Consider the following 23,476-nt stretch of genomic DNA (forward strand, 5'->3'; position numbering starts at 1 on the left):
TATTATCCTCTCGCGTAGGCGTACGCAGCTGCACGACATCCCAAGGTAGGGTAAAGTCGCACAGAGGGCAATAAATGAACCTAGTTAAGTTGAAATAATTAAGATGCCCATGCTAGATATGCTTAGATTTATATTGCTTCTGCATTGCATATTTTCTTGTCTGCATATTTATGAGTCGATGTATGATCTTACTCTTTGAGTATTAATTTGCGTATTTGCTTATGTGGTTGAAGGTGGTTTCATACTTTTTGCAATACTTATGCCCTTAATTGCTTGTATATATACTTGCCTGTACGTTCCTATGGGTCGATGTACAATTTCATTCTTCGATCATTATTTTGCATAGTTGCTTATGAGTTGAGGTGTGGTTTCGTATTTCTTGAAATACATATGCCCTTGTTTGCTTGCAACCATTTTTGCTTGCACATTTCCTTTGAGTGTGGTACGACTTCGTATCTTGTGTATTACTTATGAGCTTATATGTTTTGCCTGTCTAAGTGGTCAATGTATGGTTTGACACCTCATGTATTACTTATGTGCTTTTCCCTCAATGTACGGCATCGCAAGTCGAGAGTTGTTTGTTGACATGTTATAACCTGCATATGCTCACACTCATGGTAAATATATACTTACATAAATGTAGTCTTGTGCCTATCCTGTTATCACCTGTTTTCAAAACACTAGAAGTTGCACTTGTGCACTATAGCTCTTTTAAAGAGGATTTCCTTCTGCAAACCCAGGGCTCTTCAAAATGCACAACTTTTGCAAAGTATGATTAAGTCTTGTAGGATTGCGAAGTCACATTTGGCCCCTCCCAAGTCCACACACTTGGGAGAAATGTTTTATAACCTTGACTCAAGTTGCGGCTCATTTTGAATAACCCTGATCATGGGCATGAGCATATGAATGAGTGGGGTTCTGTTGAAGGACCCATTCCTTATGTATCAATCTAGTGTAACATGTCGATACTAAGATAAATTTTGGATGTAAGATTGATAGTGTTGTGTCTTGTGTGAATGACTTAATGTGGCATTATGGCTTTTAAGGATGAATCGTGCCAAATGAGCACTCCTATATTCTTTGAATTGTTTTGAAGTTGGGTGTTGGGTATTCCTTTTGAGAAGCCCACAGACCTCCCTGGTTCAGTATGGCGTACTTTTAGACATGCACAACATGTTAAGTACTTTGTTGATCGGACGAGAGATCCGAGATGACCTTGCATCATGAAATATGAAAAATGTTGTTGAAGTGAATTCAAGATTTATCTTGCCAGGCTGTGTTGTATTAATTCTTTTGCAGATAACATCTGTTGGGGTTTCTTTTGTGGAACCATATCCCTTTCATCGTAGTCGTACTTATGACATGTACGACCGTACTTTTCGACAAGTACGTCTTCTTACGTTGCGATGATTGGATGAGTAGGTTGTGACAACCTCGATGAGCGCAAATAACAAAATGTTGTGATCACCTAAATAAGTGATGTTTTCGCCTTCACCGGCAAGATACTCGAGTGGGTCGAAAGACCAGAGTATGTAGAATGAGTATTCAGTTAACTACCCCTGATGTACTCATTCGAATCGCTGACTCCTGTCAGGAGAGAGGACAGGAAGGTACAAAACTTTGATGGACAGGCCATTAATGGCAGTTACGAGCAAAAGACTCGGCTTCCCCAGTCATCGGAGTTAGGGGAATGAGACTACCATAATTATCCTAGGTGGTAGCTCTCCATGTTTGGGATGCATCCATTGTTTATGCTGCTTTGGGGATTTCTCTCTTGGTCACCGACCGTCCCCTTAGGTGCGGACTCAGTCAGCTATCCGGGTTATCATAAAATACATAGCATAATAAACCCCCGGATCAGTCTAGGCTGTTTCTAGAGTCGTGCCTTGTGCGTACCCGCTTGGCCAGTTAATATCGAAACATAAGTTAAATCTGATCGCAATGTGTTCAGTTATGCATGTATTAAAGTTATAGGGTACAACAGGTTCAATACTTATGGAATTGTGTGTATGGTTGATGAAGCATTGTATTTTGCTAGTTAACTTTCTTGTGCAGTGCTTTGCTTGTAATAGTTAGCCTACTGGTGCCAGTATAATGCGTGTAATAATTTTAACATTGTGTTCATGATAGTTGCTCTGTGAATCTGTTGAAATTAAATTGCTATATAATTGTCTGTCTACTTGACATATTAAATTATTCTGCTTAATTATGTTCAATATTGTCATGTCTGTGCACCTACCAGTTTTTAGTGAAACTGACCCATTTTATGGGCAGGTTTTGGATAGGTAATACAGTCTGCGATGGCGTGATGAGAGCAAGATAGAGATTTTTCCCTGACGTTCCGTTCCTGAGGACATGTTGGTAAATTGGGTATGAAGGGTATTCCAAAATTTCTCTTTTTATTAAACCTTGAGTTACCAAAGCTGTTTTAGTAAACTTCTTTTCGGTTTCAACAAACAAATTCTCCATCATTGAAATTGCATTTCAAAACCATTTGATTTCAATAGTTGTACCAGATTTGACAAAGAAAAGTTTACACTGTAATGCGCTCAAGGTCCATTGACTTGTGGTTTTAAAAATATTATTTTTCCGCTGAAGTATTATTTAAACTCTGATAATTGTATGATTTCAAAGCTTTCTAAACTATTCTAAAAGTTACAAGTCCTGGATTTTTGGGGCGTTACAGTCGGGTACCCTGCTGCTGTTGTCAGTGAAGGAGGAGGAGCGGGATCTCTCCCTCCAGCACCGACAGAGGAAGAGAGGAAGCCAGGTACGCATCCCCCCTCCTCCTCCTCCTTTCTCTCGCTCTCCACCACTTTTTTTCTCCTTTGTTTTTTCTCCTTTGTTTACTCTCTCTCTCTCTCTCGTTTTCCAAACCAGAGAAAAGGGGAACCAAGAGAGAGGGAAATCAAGAGGAGAGAAGATGAGAGAGAAGGGGGAAGACAGTGTTTGGGGGGCGAGACCAGGGAGAGAGAGTTGAGGATTTCGGTGGGAAGGGCATTGTTCTTTTTTTTTTTTTTTGGGCGGGGGGGTCTAAATTAGACCTGACGGACCCAACTCGGTGCAGTGCGGGACCCAATCCATGGGGTACCCGCACTGCGTCCGGTACCCATACCCGTGTCGACACGGGTACGGCGGCCCAAATGGCATGTCACGGTTACATAGGGAACAATGAGAATGTGTACATTTTTTCAACATTAAATGAAATGATGCCAATCATGAAGAAAGAATTAAATCTAGAACACAATCTGAACTCTGGCATGTAGACAGAATATAAAGGTAATATGTTGAAGAAGACCACCCCAGATGAAATAACTTAAAACTTTCAACTTTAGATGAATATTCCAGATTACCCATGCGGTTCATAGATGACAGTAGACAACGTATAATCTTCATTTCTAGCTCCACGTTCCCAAAATTTGAGGCAGATAAGTCCACCAATTTCCTCTTCTGGAAGTCTAACCTCCACTGTGCCCATCACGGATGCATCTGAAGAGAGTGCAAGTAGAGGAAGAACTACCTGCAACCATCATGTAATCTTTTCATCATATAAGCCATTTGGTGACAATGTTAAAAGAGAAAGAGAAGAGAATCCTATAAAGAACAAATCTGTACAAGGAAAGGCTACAGACAACATATATTTAACGGTTTTAGATGGCAGCAACAATTTTGCAATCTAGGGTAGCCAACATAACAAGGCTAAGACTGAATTTGAAACTAAACATATAAAAGTATTGGTTTTGTCATAATATAAAACATCTTTTTAATTTATCCATGGTATTTTTTCCTGAAAAACCAACAAGCAACCATCAGTAAATGGCAGTTCCTGTTTATCCACAATCCTAAGACAATTCATATAAAGTTTCTATTATCTGTTTTGGCTGCAGGTCACAGGCAAAGCTAGTGTAAAGTCCACACATTGCTTTAACTACTCTGACATGCATAATTGTTAGGTTTTAAGTCGACAATCAATGAGAGAGACAAAGCTTATGCGCTCATACCGTGATATCATCAACAGGTTGATAATTCCTTTCACAAACCTGAACCTGCAAGATTCATCAACAAAAAGTTGTGTTTTATATCTGGACAAAAAATTGTAGCAATCAGATTACATCATGATAATCTCACAAGTGTAATCAGATCACAGCATGAAAACCTCATTAGATTGCTAACCCATAATTATAAAAATCTCCATCAGATGAATGGAACAGATAACAGTACATCCTACACACACCTCTGACATCTCGCGATTGTAGAATAAATGGTAGAACTGTACATGATAGCTTTCAGTTAGCAGAGCAATGATACTGGCAGCAGAACTGACAGCAAACTTATTTCCCCATAAGCCCTTGTAAACCTCTGGAATTGGATAAGAAAGCTGAAGACACCACATAACTAGCTAGTTTAGCAATAACATGTGTATTCACTGTTAACTAAAGATGTTTGCTTAGAAGGACTTCATGTGATATCTTTAAAAAAAGAAAAGAGAAGAATAAAGGCAAAACAAGGTACCTTAATACCAGTGATGGGCTTTAAAGTTTCCATAGAAGGCATTTTGAGAAGGTGGATTTGATTATCTGCACATGAGATCTAAGACACACAAGAACAAAAAGACAAAATAAAACTTTCAGGAAGAATGCCTTGGGTATACCTCTGAAATCAGCAAAAGAGTGCATGCACTCGGACTGAATAACCGTTTAATAATGCAATTTCATGAAAAATCCTCTATATTGCAAATATAAAAGAAATAGAGAAAAGATGCAAAAATATATCAATAGAGCTTGGGAAATGAAAATATGACAAACTTCACCAACTTAACAAGATATTCAAAATTCCAACTAAACAAATTTATTTTATGAACAACTATATATTCCTTTTTAAATAAGGTTTTACTATTTCTGGATATGATGACCTTACAAGGCTTGTTTCCCAATTCTCATAAGTCTCCAGACTTTAAACTCAGCAAGAACATTGTATAATGCCTATTGATGGAGTATGAGACTCTTTGATGAGCAACGCATGACTTGCAACAACAACAACTACGCCTTCATCCCAAAACAATTGGGATCGGCGATATGAACCAAAAAAAGAAAATCATTCTGGGTCTTCCACATGAATCCTTCTCCTCCAATCATTTCTATCCAATGCCATGTCCTCGGTGAGGTTCAAAGCATTCATATCCTTTCCAATCACCTCCATCCATGTCTTCCTAGGCCTACCCCGACCTCTTTTAACTAATATATTTTCCCATTTCTCCATCTTTCTAACAGGAGCATCATTAAGCCTTCGCCAAATATGTCCAAACCACCGTAAACAATTCTCTCTCATCTTATTTTCAATGGGTGCAACGCCTACCTTCTTACGTATCTCCTCGTTCCGAATCTTATCTTTTATTGTATTTCCACACATCCATCTAAGCATACGCATCTCCGCTACACTCATTTTTTGAATATGATGTCTCTTGGCAGCCCAACATTCCGTACCATATAGTAAAGTGGGCCTAATAGTCGTCCTATAAAACTTTCCCTTCAACCGCAATGGCATTCTACGATCGCACAACACTTCAGTTGCACTCTTCCATTTTATCCACCCAACCTTTATCCTATGATTTACATCTCCATCAATTTCTCCATACTTTTGAATGATAGATCCCAAATATTTGAAACAATCATCCACCGGCATTTCTTGCTCACCAAGCTTCACTACACTCTCATCACTACTTCGTTGCTTACTAAACTGACATTCCATGTATTCTGTCTTACTCTTACTCAACTTAAAACCTCTTGCTTCCAATGTCTGTCTCCATAATTCTAACTTAGCATTAACCCCAGCTCTAGACTCATTAATCAAAACAATATCATCAACAAACAACATACACCACGGCACATTTTCTTGAATTGATCTCGTAAGCTCATCCATCACTATAGCAAATAGGAAAGGGCTTAAAGCAGATCCTTGATGTAACCCAACCGTTATAGGAAAATTGGTTGTCACCCCTCCACAAGTGCGGACATTGGTTACTACTCCATACATATCCTTAATTATACTAATGTACTTGAGAGAAACACCTTTCTTCATCATTGTCCACCAGAGAACGTCCCTAGGTACTCTATCGTATGCCTTCTCCAAATCAATAAAAACCATATGCAAATCGTTGTTCCTCTCTCTATTTCTCTCAATAAGTTGTCTAAGAAGATATATAGCTTCCATAGTTGATCTTTCAGGCATAAAACCAAATTGATTCTCCGATATCATGACAACCTTCCTCAACCTAGACTCAATCACCCTCTCCCAAAGTTTCATAATATGACTCATGAGTTTCATACCACGATAGTTTGTGCAATCTTGTATATCACCCTTATTCTTATATAGAGGCACCAAAGTACTCTTCCTCCACTCATTAGGCATCTTATTTGTCCGCCAAATCTTGTTAAAAAGATTTGTCAATCATTCTAAACCTTTCTCTCTCAAGCATTTCCAAGCCTCGATAGGAATACCATCTGGGCCAACTGCCCTTCTTGATTTCATTTTCTTCAAAGCCTCTGCATGACTTGAATAGAGAAAAATGGAATAACTAATATTTCTAATTACCTTTTAGGTAATTATGACAACAATGATTTATTGCACTTAATCTATTCAGGTAAAAGCATGAACGTGATCTCTCCATTCCATTTATTAAGTTTCATCCTACTGCCTGAATTCATGTTCTTGAATAATTATGAAATAAAACTATAACAGGAAACCATTGTTTAAGAACTTGTACACATTGAAAAGATTAATGCAACATTTTGACATATACATTTAGGCTCTGTTTCGGGAGCCAGATTTGAGAGGGAGATGGAGATTCACTGAATCCCCTACACCCCCAGCTGTTTGGGGTCTCATATTTTGGGAGATGGGAGGGAATTTTGCTGCCCCTCTCCCGATGTCAACTACATCCTGACGAGGATGTAGTTGACATCCACTTCCAACACCCTCTCATTTCCCTCCCAACATCGGTTCCCAACTAGACCCTTAAGGTAAGAGATCTAGTTACTGATCTTTAAAGAATGTCTCCATGAAAATGAGGTCTTTCAAGAATGCAACGTTAAGTACAAGACCGATAATCCATATTAGAATCTAAGTTCCTTCAAACATGTTGCAAGATATGTTAAGATTGCAGCTAATTTTGACTGTTCCTCAGATAATAAAGGATCACAAAGGATGTTGACCTATCTCTATGGCTCCTCTCCTAGGCTATTTGGTGATTTTCATGGCATCCCCCATGAATATCATAAAATAAGCCAGCACAAACCTAAAGAGAGGTAAGAAGATGATGTAGGATAGTGATGTATGTGACTCAATATTGTTAAAATTGGTTGACTAGATGAATTGGTTTCTTAAAAAACCTAAGAATCGAATTGTTTGTGAATCGACAATATTTTACCATCAGATGACACGTATCATTAAACAATAACAAATATTAAAATATATTAAAAAATTTAACCCCCTTAAAAAATATTAAAAACTGAATTGAATCAGTTGTGAATTGGCCCCTCTTGAATCATCACTGGGTTGATTTGGCCAATTCAGGCTTATTCAGACCAATTTTAACATTGAACATTCAAAGCATGACTCTGAACACGACAGAAAAAAATAAACATATTGAAATCATTAATTCCAAATTATACCTATCCATACCATATGAGTGAAAATTTTATTCATGAAGGCAAGACATTGCTTAACCAAATACGTAGGTGTTGGAATTTAGGAGTTGAAGAAAATAATATGGCAATCAATGAGAGACTTCATTATAAGTATACTGGTGATGCAACTATGATTGAGGTATTCAATTAAGACTGATATACATGAACAGATGATTGTAATGGCTTTGAAAGTGTAGGTTTTGGTAGGGTATTCAACTTAAAAAATCATCAAACAATGGCATGAGAATAAATGGGTTTAAAATCCTAGGCAATGATATTAAGCAATGGGATGGGTGTGGCAGTGGCATAAAAGATATTCAATTGTGCCATCAAGGTTTAAACTAAAATTAGACACGGTTTTTACAGTATGCTTATTTAGGAAGCCCTTTTGTCTCATACTCCATCCCAGGGCGTCCATAGATAAGAGATTTTATCCGAGATAAAACACCATACATTATAGTGGTGCAACTATATTTTCTGGAAATTGTTCGCTTTTTGAGATTTGTCCGTCTGCAAAGTTTCTTCCTTGTTTGATTTGCAACAAGGAAAATGTGGGCCCATCGTTTTTGGGGGTTAGAAGTTTTGCCCATAACTTTTTATCCCAGTGCATTTGAATACACCCTTAAGTTTGAAGATGCTGAAAGTTGTGGCTCTAATGCTGAGAAAATCACCGAAAACTTATGGTAGCTTATTGTACAACTATTTATGTGATAAAGAAGTATCAAGAGTGACACCTGTAATGTGAAGCAAAAGAATACACTTATTAGGATGAGAGGTACATGAGCAAAAATACAGGAATTATCAAAAGGAAACCACAAATGAGATTTGATGAGATAGAGTAAAGGCCACAAATGGAACCATGCATTATACCGATAAAGCACAATATTATTGATATTCTAGAACTGTATTCATAAAGCAGCACAAATCAATTGATATATTAAAAAAGGTTATAGTAAAAACATTTCAAATAATGATGATCATGGCCCTGAGGGTGTAATGAAATGTGATTTTTCCTTTCATTGATGAACAAGCTAACAAATAATAGTTACAGCTAGCATGTAAAAAAAATATGCTCCAACAGGTTAGATTAGATCAACAGTGTTCACAAACACTATTCTTCTTGATCACTTTAAAAAGAGAGGATAAGAATCCAGGATTTCATTTCACATCTGGAATAAATCGCATTATCTTTCACAAACAAGACTTTGTACATGCACTTAATGACCACACCTATTTCAAGAAAAGGAAAAAGAAAGAAAAATGAAGGGACATGTATACCATATTCATCTATCATAAAAAAATTCAAAGTTTCCAGCTCTTCATTTTATCAAAACGAACAGATTCCACTATTTCTGATGTGGGGTTAAAACTCTAAATCTATGTAACATGGACTCTTCTAAGAGGGCACCGCACCCCCATCCATGCGGGTGCGACACTTGGACAGCTTCCTTTGTGTCAGGTGAAGTCAACCACACTGAGGACAATTTCTGTCCATTCAGTTAACCTTAACCAAGTCCAGTTTTATCTAATATTATATATATACATAAATGCACACACACACACACACACACACACACACACACACATATATATATATATATATATATACATATAAACTTAAAACTGTTAATATATATACCATCCATGCACCCCCGCACTCAAGGTTTTTTAAAGTGCCGCATTCGCCGCATCCACACCCGTATCCGCACGTGCACCTATGTGCATATAGCAACTTCCGGCGAAGGAGACAATGCCGAATCTGCAGGTCCTAAAGTTGCAGAGCAACACACGACGACAGTGGCTATTGAGCAATCGGCATCGATCCAAGGCAGTAAGGGTCCTACTGCTATGAATCTGAATGACCTCAGGGCTTTCGATCGACTAGAGAATCACCCAAGTGAGATAGAGAAGGATTCAATCCCCTTCGGATCGATCCGCTGCAGGTTATCGGAGATGAACGTCTCGGACGAACAAGAGGAAGATCGTGTGCCTTCCCTCACTGGTTCAGCCTCTCAGCCAACTAGCTTGGCTGGAATACACTTCGCCAGTCAGAAACCTGGAATATTTTCCGATCAGGCACCAATCATTTCCATGGCAGAAGATGGCAGACACCTGGCATGGGAAGAGGAACCGTCTAGCCCCATGACTGGTCAGAATTGAAAAATTTTACAGGCAGTTGGGCAGTTTACTGAACTTCATAATCATAACTCCATGGAGACATTTTGAGGAGCCCCTCATAACCAGACCATCATATGAACCAATAGGAGTGGCTCATAATCCCTTGAAAATAGGGTTTCAAAGTAGGGGCACCTATCTGGAGATTCGTATGGAGCCAAACCGTCGGGTGGACCTTGGTTGGCTGACACGTGGCGCTTATCTCCTCAATTACTTCCAAAAGTTGATTCAATCCCCACCCTTAAATGCCCCTCATTTGGTCAAGGACAGAGCTCAATGTCTTTCTCTAGATGCCAGCGTGGAGTGTGCGAGATTCCCTACACAGTCCTGTCAACACGTGTGGGGCCCACTCACATTACCACACCCCCTTGTAACGATTCTCTGCTTGGGAACTATCCAAAACACGTTCCCAACCAGGAACCGTTGCATTTGGATGGATCTCCTTCTTCGGATCCGGACCCGGGTGTTGATCAAACTGCCACCATACCCACATCAGAGCTTTGGAGTGACCCGAATCCAATCCAGTGTGCAAACCAAACCCGAGAAGCATCAACCTTGATCGCAGCTGGCTGATGTAGAGGATGTCCAGTGGAGGGAGAGCTGGCAGGCGTGTACCGTAGACGTAGACAAGTTCGACGAAGAATGAACGCTGAATGAAGTCTTGGAGGCCATCAAGCTACGTATCTCAACTCCAGCCCGAACCAAGATCGCACTTGAAATAAAGAGAAAATTATGGGGCTGCCTGGGAAATCTGTTTGAGGTGGTGGCTCCTCGGGCATAAAGGGTACAAATGGTTCGTGATGCGGATGGTCATGTGGAACATGCACGGCCTGTATCCTTGTTGCTTGGAGGGACATAAACGGGTCAGTGGCATATATTAGTGAATTCTCAATTTTGGTATACTTTCCCAACTTCGAACCAACTTTTGTCCTCTCAACGACGGTTTATGGCCCATGCACGAGCAAAAAGAAACAATTATTTTGGTCAGAGCTCCGTATGACTGGGGAAGAGTAGGGATGGCAGTGGGGCGGGGCAGGGGACAAGGTCTCCACCCCCTCCCCGCCTCAAGATTTTATCCTCCACCCCCGCCTCCATCCCCAGCGGGGATGGATTTTATACTCCACCCCCGCCTTCATCCCCGTTTCATGTCCTCCATCCCCGATTCAAACGGGGATGAGGCGAGGCGGGGATATTGCGGGAAAAAGTGGTCGAGGCGAGGTTGGGGCGGGGATGAGGTGGGGATCGTGGGGGGGACGGGGCGGGGCGGGGAAAAGTGCACGTCCATCCCCGCCTCCATCCCCGGACGGGGATGGATTTTAACCTTCGTCCCCGCCTCCATCCCCGTTTCATACCCTTCATCCCCGGTCCAAACGGGGCGAGGCGGGCCGGGGCCCTGCTTTCCCCCGGTCCACTGCCATCCCTAGGGAAGAGATTGTACCTAGCACAACGAATTGTTGGTGCGTAGGTGGTGACTTCAATGCACTCCGAATTGAAGACTCTAATAGACCCCCGCAGTACACACGGAATATGTGGAGATCTGCCTCTTTGGATCAAGGGAACTTATCAGAACTACCTATGCAAGGATCCACATACACATGGTCCAATAAGTGTATGACACCTATCCTGCGCAAATTGAATCGGTACTTTGTTTCCTCCCATATGCTGCAGCAAAACCATGAATTGTGGGTGTATGCTGATCCTGTATATCTTGGATCAAGTGCCTATTTGGTTATCTTGGGCCAAACCCAGACACTCTTCAAGGAATGGGTTTTGCATGGAGCTTGTTAAAATTGTATTCAAATACCCTCAAGGGTATTTATGTAATTTATGTTATTTTTTATTTCTGTGATTTCTGTTTTCTTTTTAGGTTTTTAGACTTTTAATAAAAGGCAACACTCATAATATGACTTTTGGATGGCAGTCTGCTTTCCAACAATCATATTATGACTGTTGGGTGGCAGTCCAACAAGCTGGACTGTCTTCCATTAGCTTGAGTGAGGCTCTCCCTTGCTAATCGTAATCTCTTAGAAGCATTAGTGGGCTTCTATATTAGTGATTTCTCTTTTATAGGCTTTCATGCCTCTTTTGCTATTTGGTATTTTATCTCTTTTGAGATTGTAATTGGTCCATTAGTGACCAACCTTTAGTGAGTTTATTGAAGCCCTTTGTTGCCATTGTGTTTGTTTCACTATTGTTTCATTTCACCTTGTTCCATTACATGGTATCAAAGCTTGGCTCTTGAAAGAAGGAGAATCGCGTGAAGAAAGTGTTCTTCGATTCTAGGCCATTTCCTATCTCCTCTATACAAAACTCAAAGTATTCATTATAGGAGAAAGATAGTCTGCCACTGTCATCTCTTGCAAACTCAATGAAAACAACTACTTGATGTGGGCAACGACTATGGAGAATCACATCAAAGGTAAAAAATTGTGGGGTTTTGTTAGTGGTTCTACTAGTGAACCACAACTCAAATTTACCCGAAGAGAAGGAGATCAAGTCAAAGCCTTGTCTGAAGAAGAAAAAGAAAAAGCCTTGAAAGAATACCAAAATAAATTGAAAGATTGGGAGGCAAATAATGAACAAATTCTCTCATGGTTTATGAATACCATGGAGTTTAAGATCGCCATCAATATCATCAAATTCAAGAAGGCATGTGACGCATGGAGCTTTCTAAAAAGTACCTTTATCCAAAAGGATATGGCTAGACTTTATTATCTCCAAGACAAGGTACGTAATTCAAAACAAGGAGATAAAAGTGTAAGAGATTTTTACAGTATTTTATCTCCTATTTGGGATGAATTAGCCATATTGGAACCAAAGTGGAAAGGTTCGGCTATTGATTTGAGAAGGTCCCAAATCGAAAGAGAATTTTTTTTCCTTTCTTTATGGCCTTCGACCAGAATTTGAGCAAGTAAGATCTCCCTTACTTCATAGGACCACTAATCCTATAAGTGAGGACCTTGCTCAAATTTATTAAGAAGAGACAAGACTTGGAATGCACAAGTCTACTGATGAGGTCCTTGCCATGGCAAGACCCAAAAAAATTGTGAAAACATATAAACCACCTCACTTTGAGAAGAAGTTTAATGGAGGATACAAGGGAGGATACAAAGGTAAAATTACTTGTGATCATTGTAAGGAACCCGAACATATAAGACCGGAATGTCCCAAATTTAAAAAGATGGCCGCATTAAGTGAAGAACCTCAAGAATCAAGAAAAGCGAGTAACTTCAATGAATTAAATCTTGCTCAAATAGCAAAGGTTGTCTCACAACTTCTCAAAGCCACACCTTCTACATCTGGGGCTGCCACCTCTTCCTCGTCTCCTCAAGGTAAGACCTCTTGGATTCTAGACTCGGGTGCTTCTTTCCACATGACTCACAATGAGTCTCTATTATCCGATTGCACTAAATCATATTTCTCATGTGTAACAATTGTCGATGGTACCTCTTTAAAAGTCAAAAGCTTAGGAAACCTTGATGATACTTCAAAAAAATTCTTTGTTCCAAAAGTGAGAGTCATTCACAAACTGGATTTAAATCTTTTTTCGTTCTCTCAAATTGTTGACTATGGTTGTAAAGTATCCTTCTCATCTAAGGCTTGTTGGGTGCAGGATCTCGAATCAGGGAAGCTAATTGGGCAAGGCCATAGACGAGGAGACCTTTACTATATGGATTTTCTGTGTTTATCAAAACACTCATTTTGTAATCATGTCAAAGACATTAATATAGATCGTTGGCATAAAAGATTAGGACATCCAAGTATATCCAAATTATCTCTTTTTCCATTTTTGAAAAAATTCTGTAAAGATAAAAAATTTGTATGTGAAGATTGCATACTTGGAAAAATGCAAATGATACCTTTTGGGTCTAGAACCTCTGTGACACATGAAAATTTTGAATTAGTGCATTTGGATGTGTGGGGTCCCGCTCCTGTAATGTCAAAAGATGGTTATTCGTACTATGTTACATTTATAGATGATTTTAGTAGACATGCTTGGATTTACTTTCTAAAACTCAAATCCGAAGCTTTTTCATGTTTTAAAAACTTTCATAATCTAGTTAAAAATCAATTTAAAACAAACATCAAAGTCTTCCGCTCTGACTCTGGGGGAGAGTTTCTTTCAAATGAATTTCAACTATATCTAAAAAATCATGGAATTATGCATCAAAAATCATGCCCTAGGACACCTCTGCAAAATGGGATTTCTAAAAGAAAACATCGTCACATCATTGAAACTACTAGAACTCTACTTATTTCAAAAGAAATTTCAAAGCAAATTTAGGCTGAAGCTGCCCTAACAGCAGTCTATTTGATAAATAGAATGTCTTCTCAAACTTTGAAAAACAAGTCTCCTATTGAAAAACTCTTTAAAATTTCTCCTGATTTAAAAAGGCTAAGGGTATTCGTGCTTCTTGAAAAATATAGCAAACTCTCTCCTAAGCCATAAAATGTGTCTTTCTTGGTTATGCTGATAATAAAAAAGGATATCGATGTTATGATAAAACAAATGATAAACTCTACGTTTCGAGAAATGTTATCTTTCTAGAAAATGACACTGGATTTGATTTTGAAGTTTCTAAGAAAGAATTCGAGTATGTTTTCTTATTTGATTTGTTACACAATAAAGGTATCAGTAAAGATATTGAAACTTTCGAGTCTATTAATGACTCAAGTAGCGAACCATCTCAAGACCTTCTTCAATACTCTAGACGAAATACTGGGGAGGATCCATGTACCCCTGACAGATATAATCAACTAACAAATACTGAAGAAAATAGTGTTAGAAGGTCAGAACGAACACATAGGTCTCCAAGTAGGTTTGTCTTATACGAATCCTTCTTACCAAACCACATGGCATGTCTTCTAGCCATTCATTCCCATCATGAACCATCCAACTATAACAAAGCCAAAAATATAAATGAATGGGTTGAAGCCATGAACCTTGAATTAGATGCATTACACAAGGCTCACACTTGGGCAATTCAACCTCTTCCTATCGGAAAGAAGACAATAGGGTGTAGATGGGTGTTTAAAATTAAAACAAAAAGTGACGGGACTCTTGAGAGATATAAAGCAAGACTTGTTACAAAAAGATATTTTCAAGAATATGGTATAAATTACGAGGAGACCTTTACCCCAGTAGCTCGTACGACTACAGTTAAAACTCTAGTTGTTGTAGCATCCATTTCGAAAATGGCCGAAAATGCATTCTTGAATGAAAACTTAAATGAAGAAGTATACATGGATCCTCCCCCCGGTCTGTCTATTGAAAAATGCATGATTCTTTGTCTTCAAAAAGCTCTATATGGGCTTAAACAAGCCCCCAAAGCATGGTATGATCGGTTCAATGGTACGATATTAAAACTTGGATTTAAATCTTGTTACACTGACACTGCTCTTTTCGTGAGATCTACAGGTGCCTCATTGATCATTTTTTTTTTGTATGTTGATATGATCATCACAGAGAATAATCAAAAGAAAATTGAAGATATTAAAATTTTGCTTAAAAAATCCTTTGATATGACTGATCTTGGCTTTTTGAGGTACTTTTTGGGAATTGAAGTAGCCTAGTCACCAAGAGGATACATTTTATCTCAAATCAAGTTTGCAACTGATATTGTTGAGCATTCGGGAATCACTGACACAAAACATGTTGATACTCTCGAAGTAATAAATGTGAAAATGTGAATTAAAGATAGAGTATTATTAGACGATCCAACCCCTTATCAACAACTTATTGGATCCTTGATGTACCCGTCCATTACAAGGCCAGATATTGCGCATGTCGTACATTCTGCAAGTCAATTTCAACATGCGCCCACAACCGTCCACATGAATGCAATATTAAGAATAGTTTGATATATCAAGAAAACCATATCTAAAGAACTATTCTTATCATCTTCCTCATCCTTAAGTTTTATTGCTTATACTGGTTCTGACTAAGAAGGAGATCCCAATAACCGTCAATCCACTATTGGCTTTTGTGTTTTTAGGTGATTATCTTATTTCTTGGCGATGCAAAAAAAAAGAAAGTGTCTTTATCCTCAACGAAAGTTGAGTACAGGGCAATGGCTACCACAACCACTGAAGTTGTGTGGATGAGAGCACTACTTTCTGATATGGGTGTTGATGTCTCAGAGTCTTCAAAGCTATGTTATGATAATAAAAGTGTCATTTATATAGCCAGCAATTACACATTTCACGAGTAAATAAAACACATTGAGATGGATTGTCACTATGTTCGCGAAGAATATTTGAAGGTGACTATTACATTGCCATATGTCCAGTCCGAATTTCAGATTGCAGACTTCTTCACCAAAGCTCTTTCACTGCCCCAATTTTTTTATCTTCTTAGCAAACTTTCGATGATTTCCCCATAAGTTTGAGGAGTGTTAAAATTGTATTCAAATACCCCCATGGGTATTTCAGTAATTTTTGTTATTACTTATTTCTGTAATTTCTATTTTCTTTTTAGGTTTTTAGACTTTTAATAAAAGGCATTTCCAACCGTCATAATATGATTGTTGGATGGCAGTCTGCTTCCAACGGTCATATTATGACTGTTGAGTGGCAGTCCAACAAGCTGGATTGCCTTCCATTAGCTTGAGTGAGGTTCTCCCTTGCTAATCGTAATCTCTTAGAAGCATTAGTAGGCTTCTATATTAGTGATTTCTGTTTTATAGGCTTTCATGCCTCTTTTGCTATTTGGTATTTTATCTCTTTTGATATTGTAATTGGTCCATTAGTGACTAACCTTTAGTGAGTTTATTAAAGCCCTTTGTTGCCAGTGTGTTTGTTTCACTATTGTTTCATTTCACCTTGTTTCATTACAGAGCTACGGTGGTTGTGAGTCCTGAGATTAGTGGATCTTATTCGAGAATGGTGGGAGGGGTCGTCGTCGAGTGGGAGGTGGGCAGCCCAAAGATTGATTGTGAAACTTGCTTTTATGCGAAAAAATTTTATTCAATGGAACAAAGTGAAATTTGAAGCGAAATTCAAAGACTTGCATGATTAAGAGGACCAATTAAAAGAACTACAACAAGTTGAGGCAAACAGTAGGGACGCATTTGAGGCCTTGGAGGTGAGGGCCAAGGGTGAAGAGTCAATTAGAAATATTGGCAAATGGAGGATAAGGGAAAGCATTAGATGGAATCAACGCGCAAAGGCACATTGGCTACAATCTGAGGAGCTTAACACCAAGTTTTTCCACATGTGTGCATCTACAAGAAGGAAGAACCTCATTGTGTCATTGATGATTGAAGGACAACGACATGATGGACCATCTATACTCTTGGCAGCCTCCAATTATTTCAAACATCATTTTGGATCCTTCGTTTCGTCATCCTATGACATGACAAGGGACGGTTTCATGAGGCTAAGTGATGCTGCTCGAAATGGTTTGGAATCTAATTTCAGCTTGGAGGACATGAAGAACTCAGTTTGGTCCCTACCAAATGAAAAATCCCCGGGCTTGGATGGCTTTTCTATTGAATTTTTTAGAATCAATTGGAAATGTGTAAAAGGAGATTTATTACATATGCTTCAAGAATTTCACTCAAATGCAAGGGTATCAAGCATCATGGGTAGATCAGCCCTTATTCTCATACCCAAAGAGCCACAAACTAAAGACATTAGTAGATTTTGGCCCATTGCTTTAGTGGGCAAATGTTTCAAGATTATCACAAAATTATTGGCCATGAGGTTGAAATTAATCATCAACCATCTTGTCTCACCTTTGCAAAGTGCCATAATCCCAGAGAGGAGGTTGCATGATACATGCATTTTGGCGCATGAAACAATCCATTCCATCAAACAATTGGGTAAGCCCTCATTCATTTTGAAGATTGATCTTGAGAAAGCATTTGACTCTTTAGATTGAAATATTTTGATATGTTGCTTAAAACACAAGGCATTTGGTGAAAAATGGATTTGTTGGATTGAATGCTTACTCCAAGCTACTTCGATTGTGGTCTCTTTGAATGGTGAGAAGGGGGAACCTTTCAAGCCTAGGAGAGGCCTACGAAAAGGCGACCCTCTCTCTCCCTTGCTATTTATTTTGGCCATGGAGGCTTTATCGATTATGATTACTTCGGCTGAGGGGATGGGTTTATACCATGGTTTTCAGGTCTCAAGTAGTGTTACCATTTTCCACCTTTTGTTTGTGGATGACCACATGTGGACATTGTGGATTATCTTAAGGTGTTTCAGGGAGATATGGGGGCTGCATATGAATGGGGTGAAGAGTCATATTTTTGTCATGAATGACTCCTCAGCTATGTCACATGGGTGCGGGTGCGGGTGCGGGTGCGGGGATTCGGCACTTCCAAAAAACCCGGGTGCGGGGGTGCGGCAGGGGCAAAAATGTAATATATATATATATATATATATATATATATATAAAGGAGGTCGGGGAATAGGGGTTTTTTTTTTATTTTGCAGCTGTCAGCTACTGTCAGCAGCTGCAGCTGTCAGCAGCTGACAGAACAGCTGCTGCTGACAGCTGCAGCAGCTGTCAGCACAGCTGCTGACAGCAGCTGACAGACTGTCAGCAGCTGACTCAGCATAATTTTTTAAAAAAAAAATCGAGAAGCCCATTTGGGCAATTTTTAAAAAAAAAATGGACCTTAATGATCCTCGGTGCGGTCAACACACCCAGGATCGGGTTGACCGCACCCGGTGCGGCACCCGCACCCGGTGCGGCACCCGCACCCGGTGCGGCACCCGCACCCTCGTCGAGTCGCGTCGACGCGGGTGCGGCACCCTCCTAGCCGAATCCCTGTGACATAGCTCCTCAGGTATGCTACAAACAAGGGTTTCACATATTTTTGAATGTGGGATGGGCTCTCTCCCATTCAACGACTTAGGCCTACCACTTCATTTGGGCATCTCCCGCGAATTGCATTGGGGTAAGGTGGAGAATCGTCTTCGTGCGAAGATACAATCGTGTGCAGCTCGAGAATTATCTAAGGCAGGACACGTAAGTCTGGTACATCACAATATCTCCACTATGGTTACTCATTCTTTGCAAATATTTGTCATTCCAAAAAAGTGGAAAAGAGGTTTATCTCCATGTTTCAAAAGTTTATTTGGAAGGGCAATATGGAAGGGAGGTCTTATTCTTTAGTTCGTTGGGATGTCATTGCCCAACATGTGGATGTTGGTGGCCTTGGGCTACATCACCTTGGTAGATTTAACAAGGCACTACTCACAAAATGGTTGTGGGTTATTTGCAAGAAGGAAGGTTGTAGAATTTTTTTTCGGAAAAATATGATTTAGTGGAATGGCCATAGAATTAGGTGGAAACGTATAGAGGGAAAGGAGGTTTGGGTATATGGAAGGGCTGGATGACGGTTATTGAGGAATTTTGTTGCTTCTCGAAGATCATGGTTGCTAATGAAAGTAGCACCCCCTTTTGGCATGATGTATGGATGGGAGAGTGATCCCTACGGAAAACATATCCTCTTTTATACCATGTTGCACACAAGAAGTATTGTAGGGTGGTCATCATCCACCAATGAATGGAAGATCGTATTGAGAAGGGATCCAACTGATGTATTTCAACAATGGACACTTGCCATGAATGAATTGGCTAACTTCTCCTTGACGTAGAGAACTGACCACTTACTTTGGACGTTGTCCAAGGATGGCGTTTTTTCCCACATCCTCGTTCTACACAGCATTATCAATCCCTACTTTGCAATGGCTGCCCACTAAAGTGTTATGGGGAAATGGGTTGCCTTTGCATGGCTCATTGACGGGATGGATCATTCTGAAGGAAAAATGAAAACAGAAATCAGACTTAATGATGCAACGAGGGCACGATGAAGCCTTCACGGTGTTTTGAATCTGATGTGGCTGCTCTTTGCTGTCACGTGAGAACCCCCCAACAGCCACGTTAAGGGACTGTCACAGGGTAGACCTACCTTTGATGCAGTGGGGGAGTAGGCTGTGGAAACACCAGTCAGTTGACAAGTGAAGGTTGATCCTTCCAGATCGCCTGATGCGCAGAAGCTCAGAAGAAACCCCCACCGATAATAGGTAAGGTTGGCTTTCTTTTATTGCAATGATAAAATCAAAGAACAAGTAACAAGGAATCGAATGATAAATTGAAATAATGTAAAGCAAAGGGAAACTGCTGAAAAAAATAATACGACTGTTCCAATTCAATATTCTCTGTTCTGCGCACAAAACCCTAGAGGGGTTTTTAAAGGCTTTTGGCTGGATCCGGATATTGGGTCCGGCCCCAGACCCGATGCCACTCCGGTGTGCTGCTGGATCTGGAGTTGGCACGCGACGGGACCTCTTCCCCATGTCTTGGAATCAATACCTGGATTGGATCCGCTGCTTGGATCCGATCCCCAGAGTATAGATCTGGTTCACCGGCTTGGGTCACGTTGTATGGATCCGGGTCCATTCCTACTCTGCATCATTCTTCCCTGGTTGGGAAAAGTCGACTCTGACAATTTGTTGCCTCCATAGTAAGCAATTAGATCAAACATAGTAGATATAGGAGAATGGTGCCGATCTTCGGGCAGTTCAAGGAGGTAAGATCGGTCTAACAGGCTTGCGAGCCGGGGAAACCCGACCTCCTTGGTGGGAAGAACTATCTTATGCCCCTTAAAGACAAATGTGTACGTGTTCCTATGGCCATCATGGGTGCCATTACGGTCAAACTGCCAAGGGCGCCCCAAAAAGATGTGACACACACTCATAGGGCCACATCACACCACACTACATTGTGGTAATGCTCTCCCATGGAAAACCAAACTACACAACGTAGGGTGATAGGTACTTCGCTCCCCTTCTTGAACCATGCCATCTTATAAGGTTGGGATAACTTTTTCGTTTTTAGGTTCAAGGTGGACACGACGTTTTCGGACACCATATTCTCGCATGCCCCGGTATCAATGATAACATTACACATGTGCCCCTCACAGTTGCACTAGGTTCTAAAAATATTATTACACAACCAATTTGTCGGTGCTGCCTCTCGAGAGGTGGTCAAAACATGACGAATGGTTATCAAATTTTTGATGCTACCATCGAACTCTACAACTTTCATCCCATCATCTCCTTCAACAGGCGACTCTCCCTCGCTCTCACTATCGGACGCAGACTCAACAATGCCTTCTGCTAGATGGGTGTTCTAAATCGTGGTGGGACACTTGGATGCAACATGACCAAACTCTTGGCACCTAAAGCAACAAATGGTAGACTCATTGGACTTACCTTTGGACTTGGTGTGGTATGCGGGTCCATACAAGTCAGTTTTGCTAGGGTCGACTCTTGGGGTGGACTTTGAGTCTTCTTTCCTAGGAGAGCTCGCTCCCCTTGTTGGAAAACTCGACTTGGGTTGACTGGAATAGTCACTACGATAAGTCATATGTTCTTGCCTCCTTTTCAGTTTCTCCTCCATATTCATGGCATAACTACTGGCCTGATCCAATGGCTCGACTGTGATACAACTGAAGTCGTCAAAAATAGCAGGACGAAGACCAGAAATACCTGTTGGCGGGCGGTCTCTTCGATCTGCACTCGTAGGGAAAGACGATGAAACTCAGCAGTGTAATCCGCCACAGTATTGGTGACTTGACGCAGGGTCAGGTACTCCTTATAGGCTCTCTCGGCGTGATCTAAAGGCACGAACTTAGACTGCATCAACTGATGCATCTCTTCCCAAGTCTGTACGCGCTCTAATCCTTGTCGCTCCCTCGACCTCTGCATCTCGACCCACCATGTCTGTGCTAGGCCTCTCAACCGAGTACAGGCTAGGGAGACACGACGGTGTTCGGCGACATCGTGGTAGTCGAAGAAGAATTGAAAGACATATGACCAATCAAAGAACTGCTCTGCATCGAACCGACTTGCGAACTCTGGAAGCTCCAACTTCACCCCATACGTGGAGGGGCGCTCTGGTGCTCTCTGTTGTCGGGCTTCCACCATGCCTGCTGGGTACTCGTTCCAAAAAGTATCATCGTCCCATACTGCTTCATCGCCCTCTGTGCGGTACTGCCCGCCTGGATGCTGGTGCTGACGAACTCCACTGATGGGTGGCCAACGCTCATGTCGCGTCGGTCCCTTCTGATTCTGCCTCGGTCTGGCTTGCCCGTGGGCGGGAGCCATCTGCGGACGGCGTTGGGGCACCGGGATGACAGGAAGTCCAAGGTAAGGTGGATGGCGTTGTTGGGTCTTGGGCTCGAGGTGGGTAGGAACTGGGTAGTACAGGCCTGGGTTATGAGCTGAATTAGGGTAGGGGCAGTGGATTGGGTTTGGTACAGGATTTTGGATTTGGGTTGGGTTAAAGGCCTGGGTCTGGTGAGGGTACTGGGTTTGGGTAGTGTAATACTGGGAAGAATTACCCGATTGGATTTGGATCGGGTCTAATCCTAAGCTATGCGTCAGACCCGGATATGGATAGGTTGGATCGTGGATCGAGTTGTGGAGATAAAAGGTCTGGTTTGAACTCGATCCACGATCCAGATGAGTATGGGTCTGGTCCTGACCCGGCTCAAATCCAAACTGGAGCTCCGTCCGGGCCCGATATGGGTTTGGGTCAGTAAGGGTCCATTTTGAGGTTCAAAATTACTGGGTCGGGTCAGATTCGGGACGACCCGCGAAGCCAACCCCACTGGGTAAGTCGGGTTAGAGGGTTCGACACTCGGACCCGCTCCCTAGGACCCAAAGGGTGGTCCCCGAAACCCGAGCCCGGGCCCTGTATTTTAGAACTCGGATATGGACCCTCTCGGGTCCGGCCCCGGTCCGTGGTTTGCTGCCCTCTTGCCTCCACGCACAGAATCCTCAAAAAAAAAAAACCTTCCCAGGTCGTGCCGCCACGCTTGGATCAGCAGCCAAGCCTAGCGAGTTGCTGGGACCCTGCTGGCACGACCCACCCAGTGGGGTCGTTCCAGCAGCTCGCGGCCACGGGACTGGACCTTCGGCAGGACCCAACGTGGAGTTGGGGTCCTGAAGAGCAGGTCTGGCCTGCGGTGCAGCCGCAGGGGTTTGCTGCAAAGAAAGGGGTACACCCGAGGGAGGCAGCATACCTCTATGGCTCGTCTGGAGCGGAGGAGACAAATCAGAGTAGGGAGGGAGAGCGGACGTTGGAACTTTGTTTTGGACAGACTGAGCGTGCAGCGGCTGACAACCCAGATCTGCCCCCTGAGTTTGGGTTGACGTTGTGCGCCCCTCTCCCTGTGCTTCGAGGGCGACCAGTCGATCCTCCATTTTGTCCAGTCGTTTTGATATGCCCATTATGTCTATGTTCATCGTCGGCACAGTTTCCTCCATTCGGGTCATCGTCTCAAGCATACGCAACAGCGGATCCCTGCTGTCGGCAACCTCTTGCTCGTTTCCGATCGCCGGATCGCTCCTCGCCTCTTGAACCATATTGCTAATGACGGAGGAGATGCTGGCGCTTTGATAACAATTTGATGCAACGAGGGCACGATGAAGCCTTCACGGTGTTTTGAATCTGATGTGGCTGCTCTTTGCTATCACGTGAGAACCCCCCAACAGCCACGTTAAGGGACTGTCATAGGGTAGACCTACCTTTGATGCAGTGGAGGAGTTGGCTGTGGAAACACCAGTCAGTTGACAAGTGAAGGCTGATCCTT

General features: G+C 41.5%; 1 protein-coding gene across 2 annotated transcripts in view; it reads right to left on the reverse strand.

The window, feature by feature from the left end:
- Positions 1-23,476, reverse strand: part of LOC149822619 (uncharacterized) — a 100,776-nt gene that overhangs the window by 39,824 nt on the left and 37,476 nt on the right. For both annotated transcript variants that reach the window (XM_089981676.1, XM_089981675.1), the window contains exons 7-10: positions 4,513-4,590; positions 4,235-4,378; positions 4,002-4,046; positions 3,354-3,520 (exon numbers count right to left, since the gene is read on the reverse strand). In XM_089981676.1, the coding sequence (XP_089837802.1) occupies positions 3,354-3,520; positions 4,002-4,046; positions 4,235-4,378; positions 4,513-4,590 (434 nt within the window). The remainder of the gene's footprint in view (positions 1-3,353; positions 3,521-4,001; positions 4,047-4,234; positions 4,379-4,512; positions 4,591-23,476) is intronic.

The sequence above is a fragment of the Nuphar pumila genome, chromosome 11, assembly GCF_984573655.1.
Source record: "Nuphar pumila chromosome 11, dmNupPumi1.hap1.1, whole genome shotgun sequence".
Lineage (NCBI taxonomy): Eukaryota > Viridiplantae > Streptophyta > Magnoliopsida > Nymphaeales > Nymphaeaceae > Nuphar > Nuphar pumila.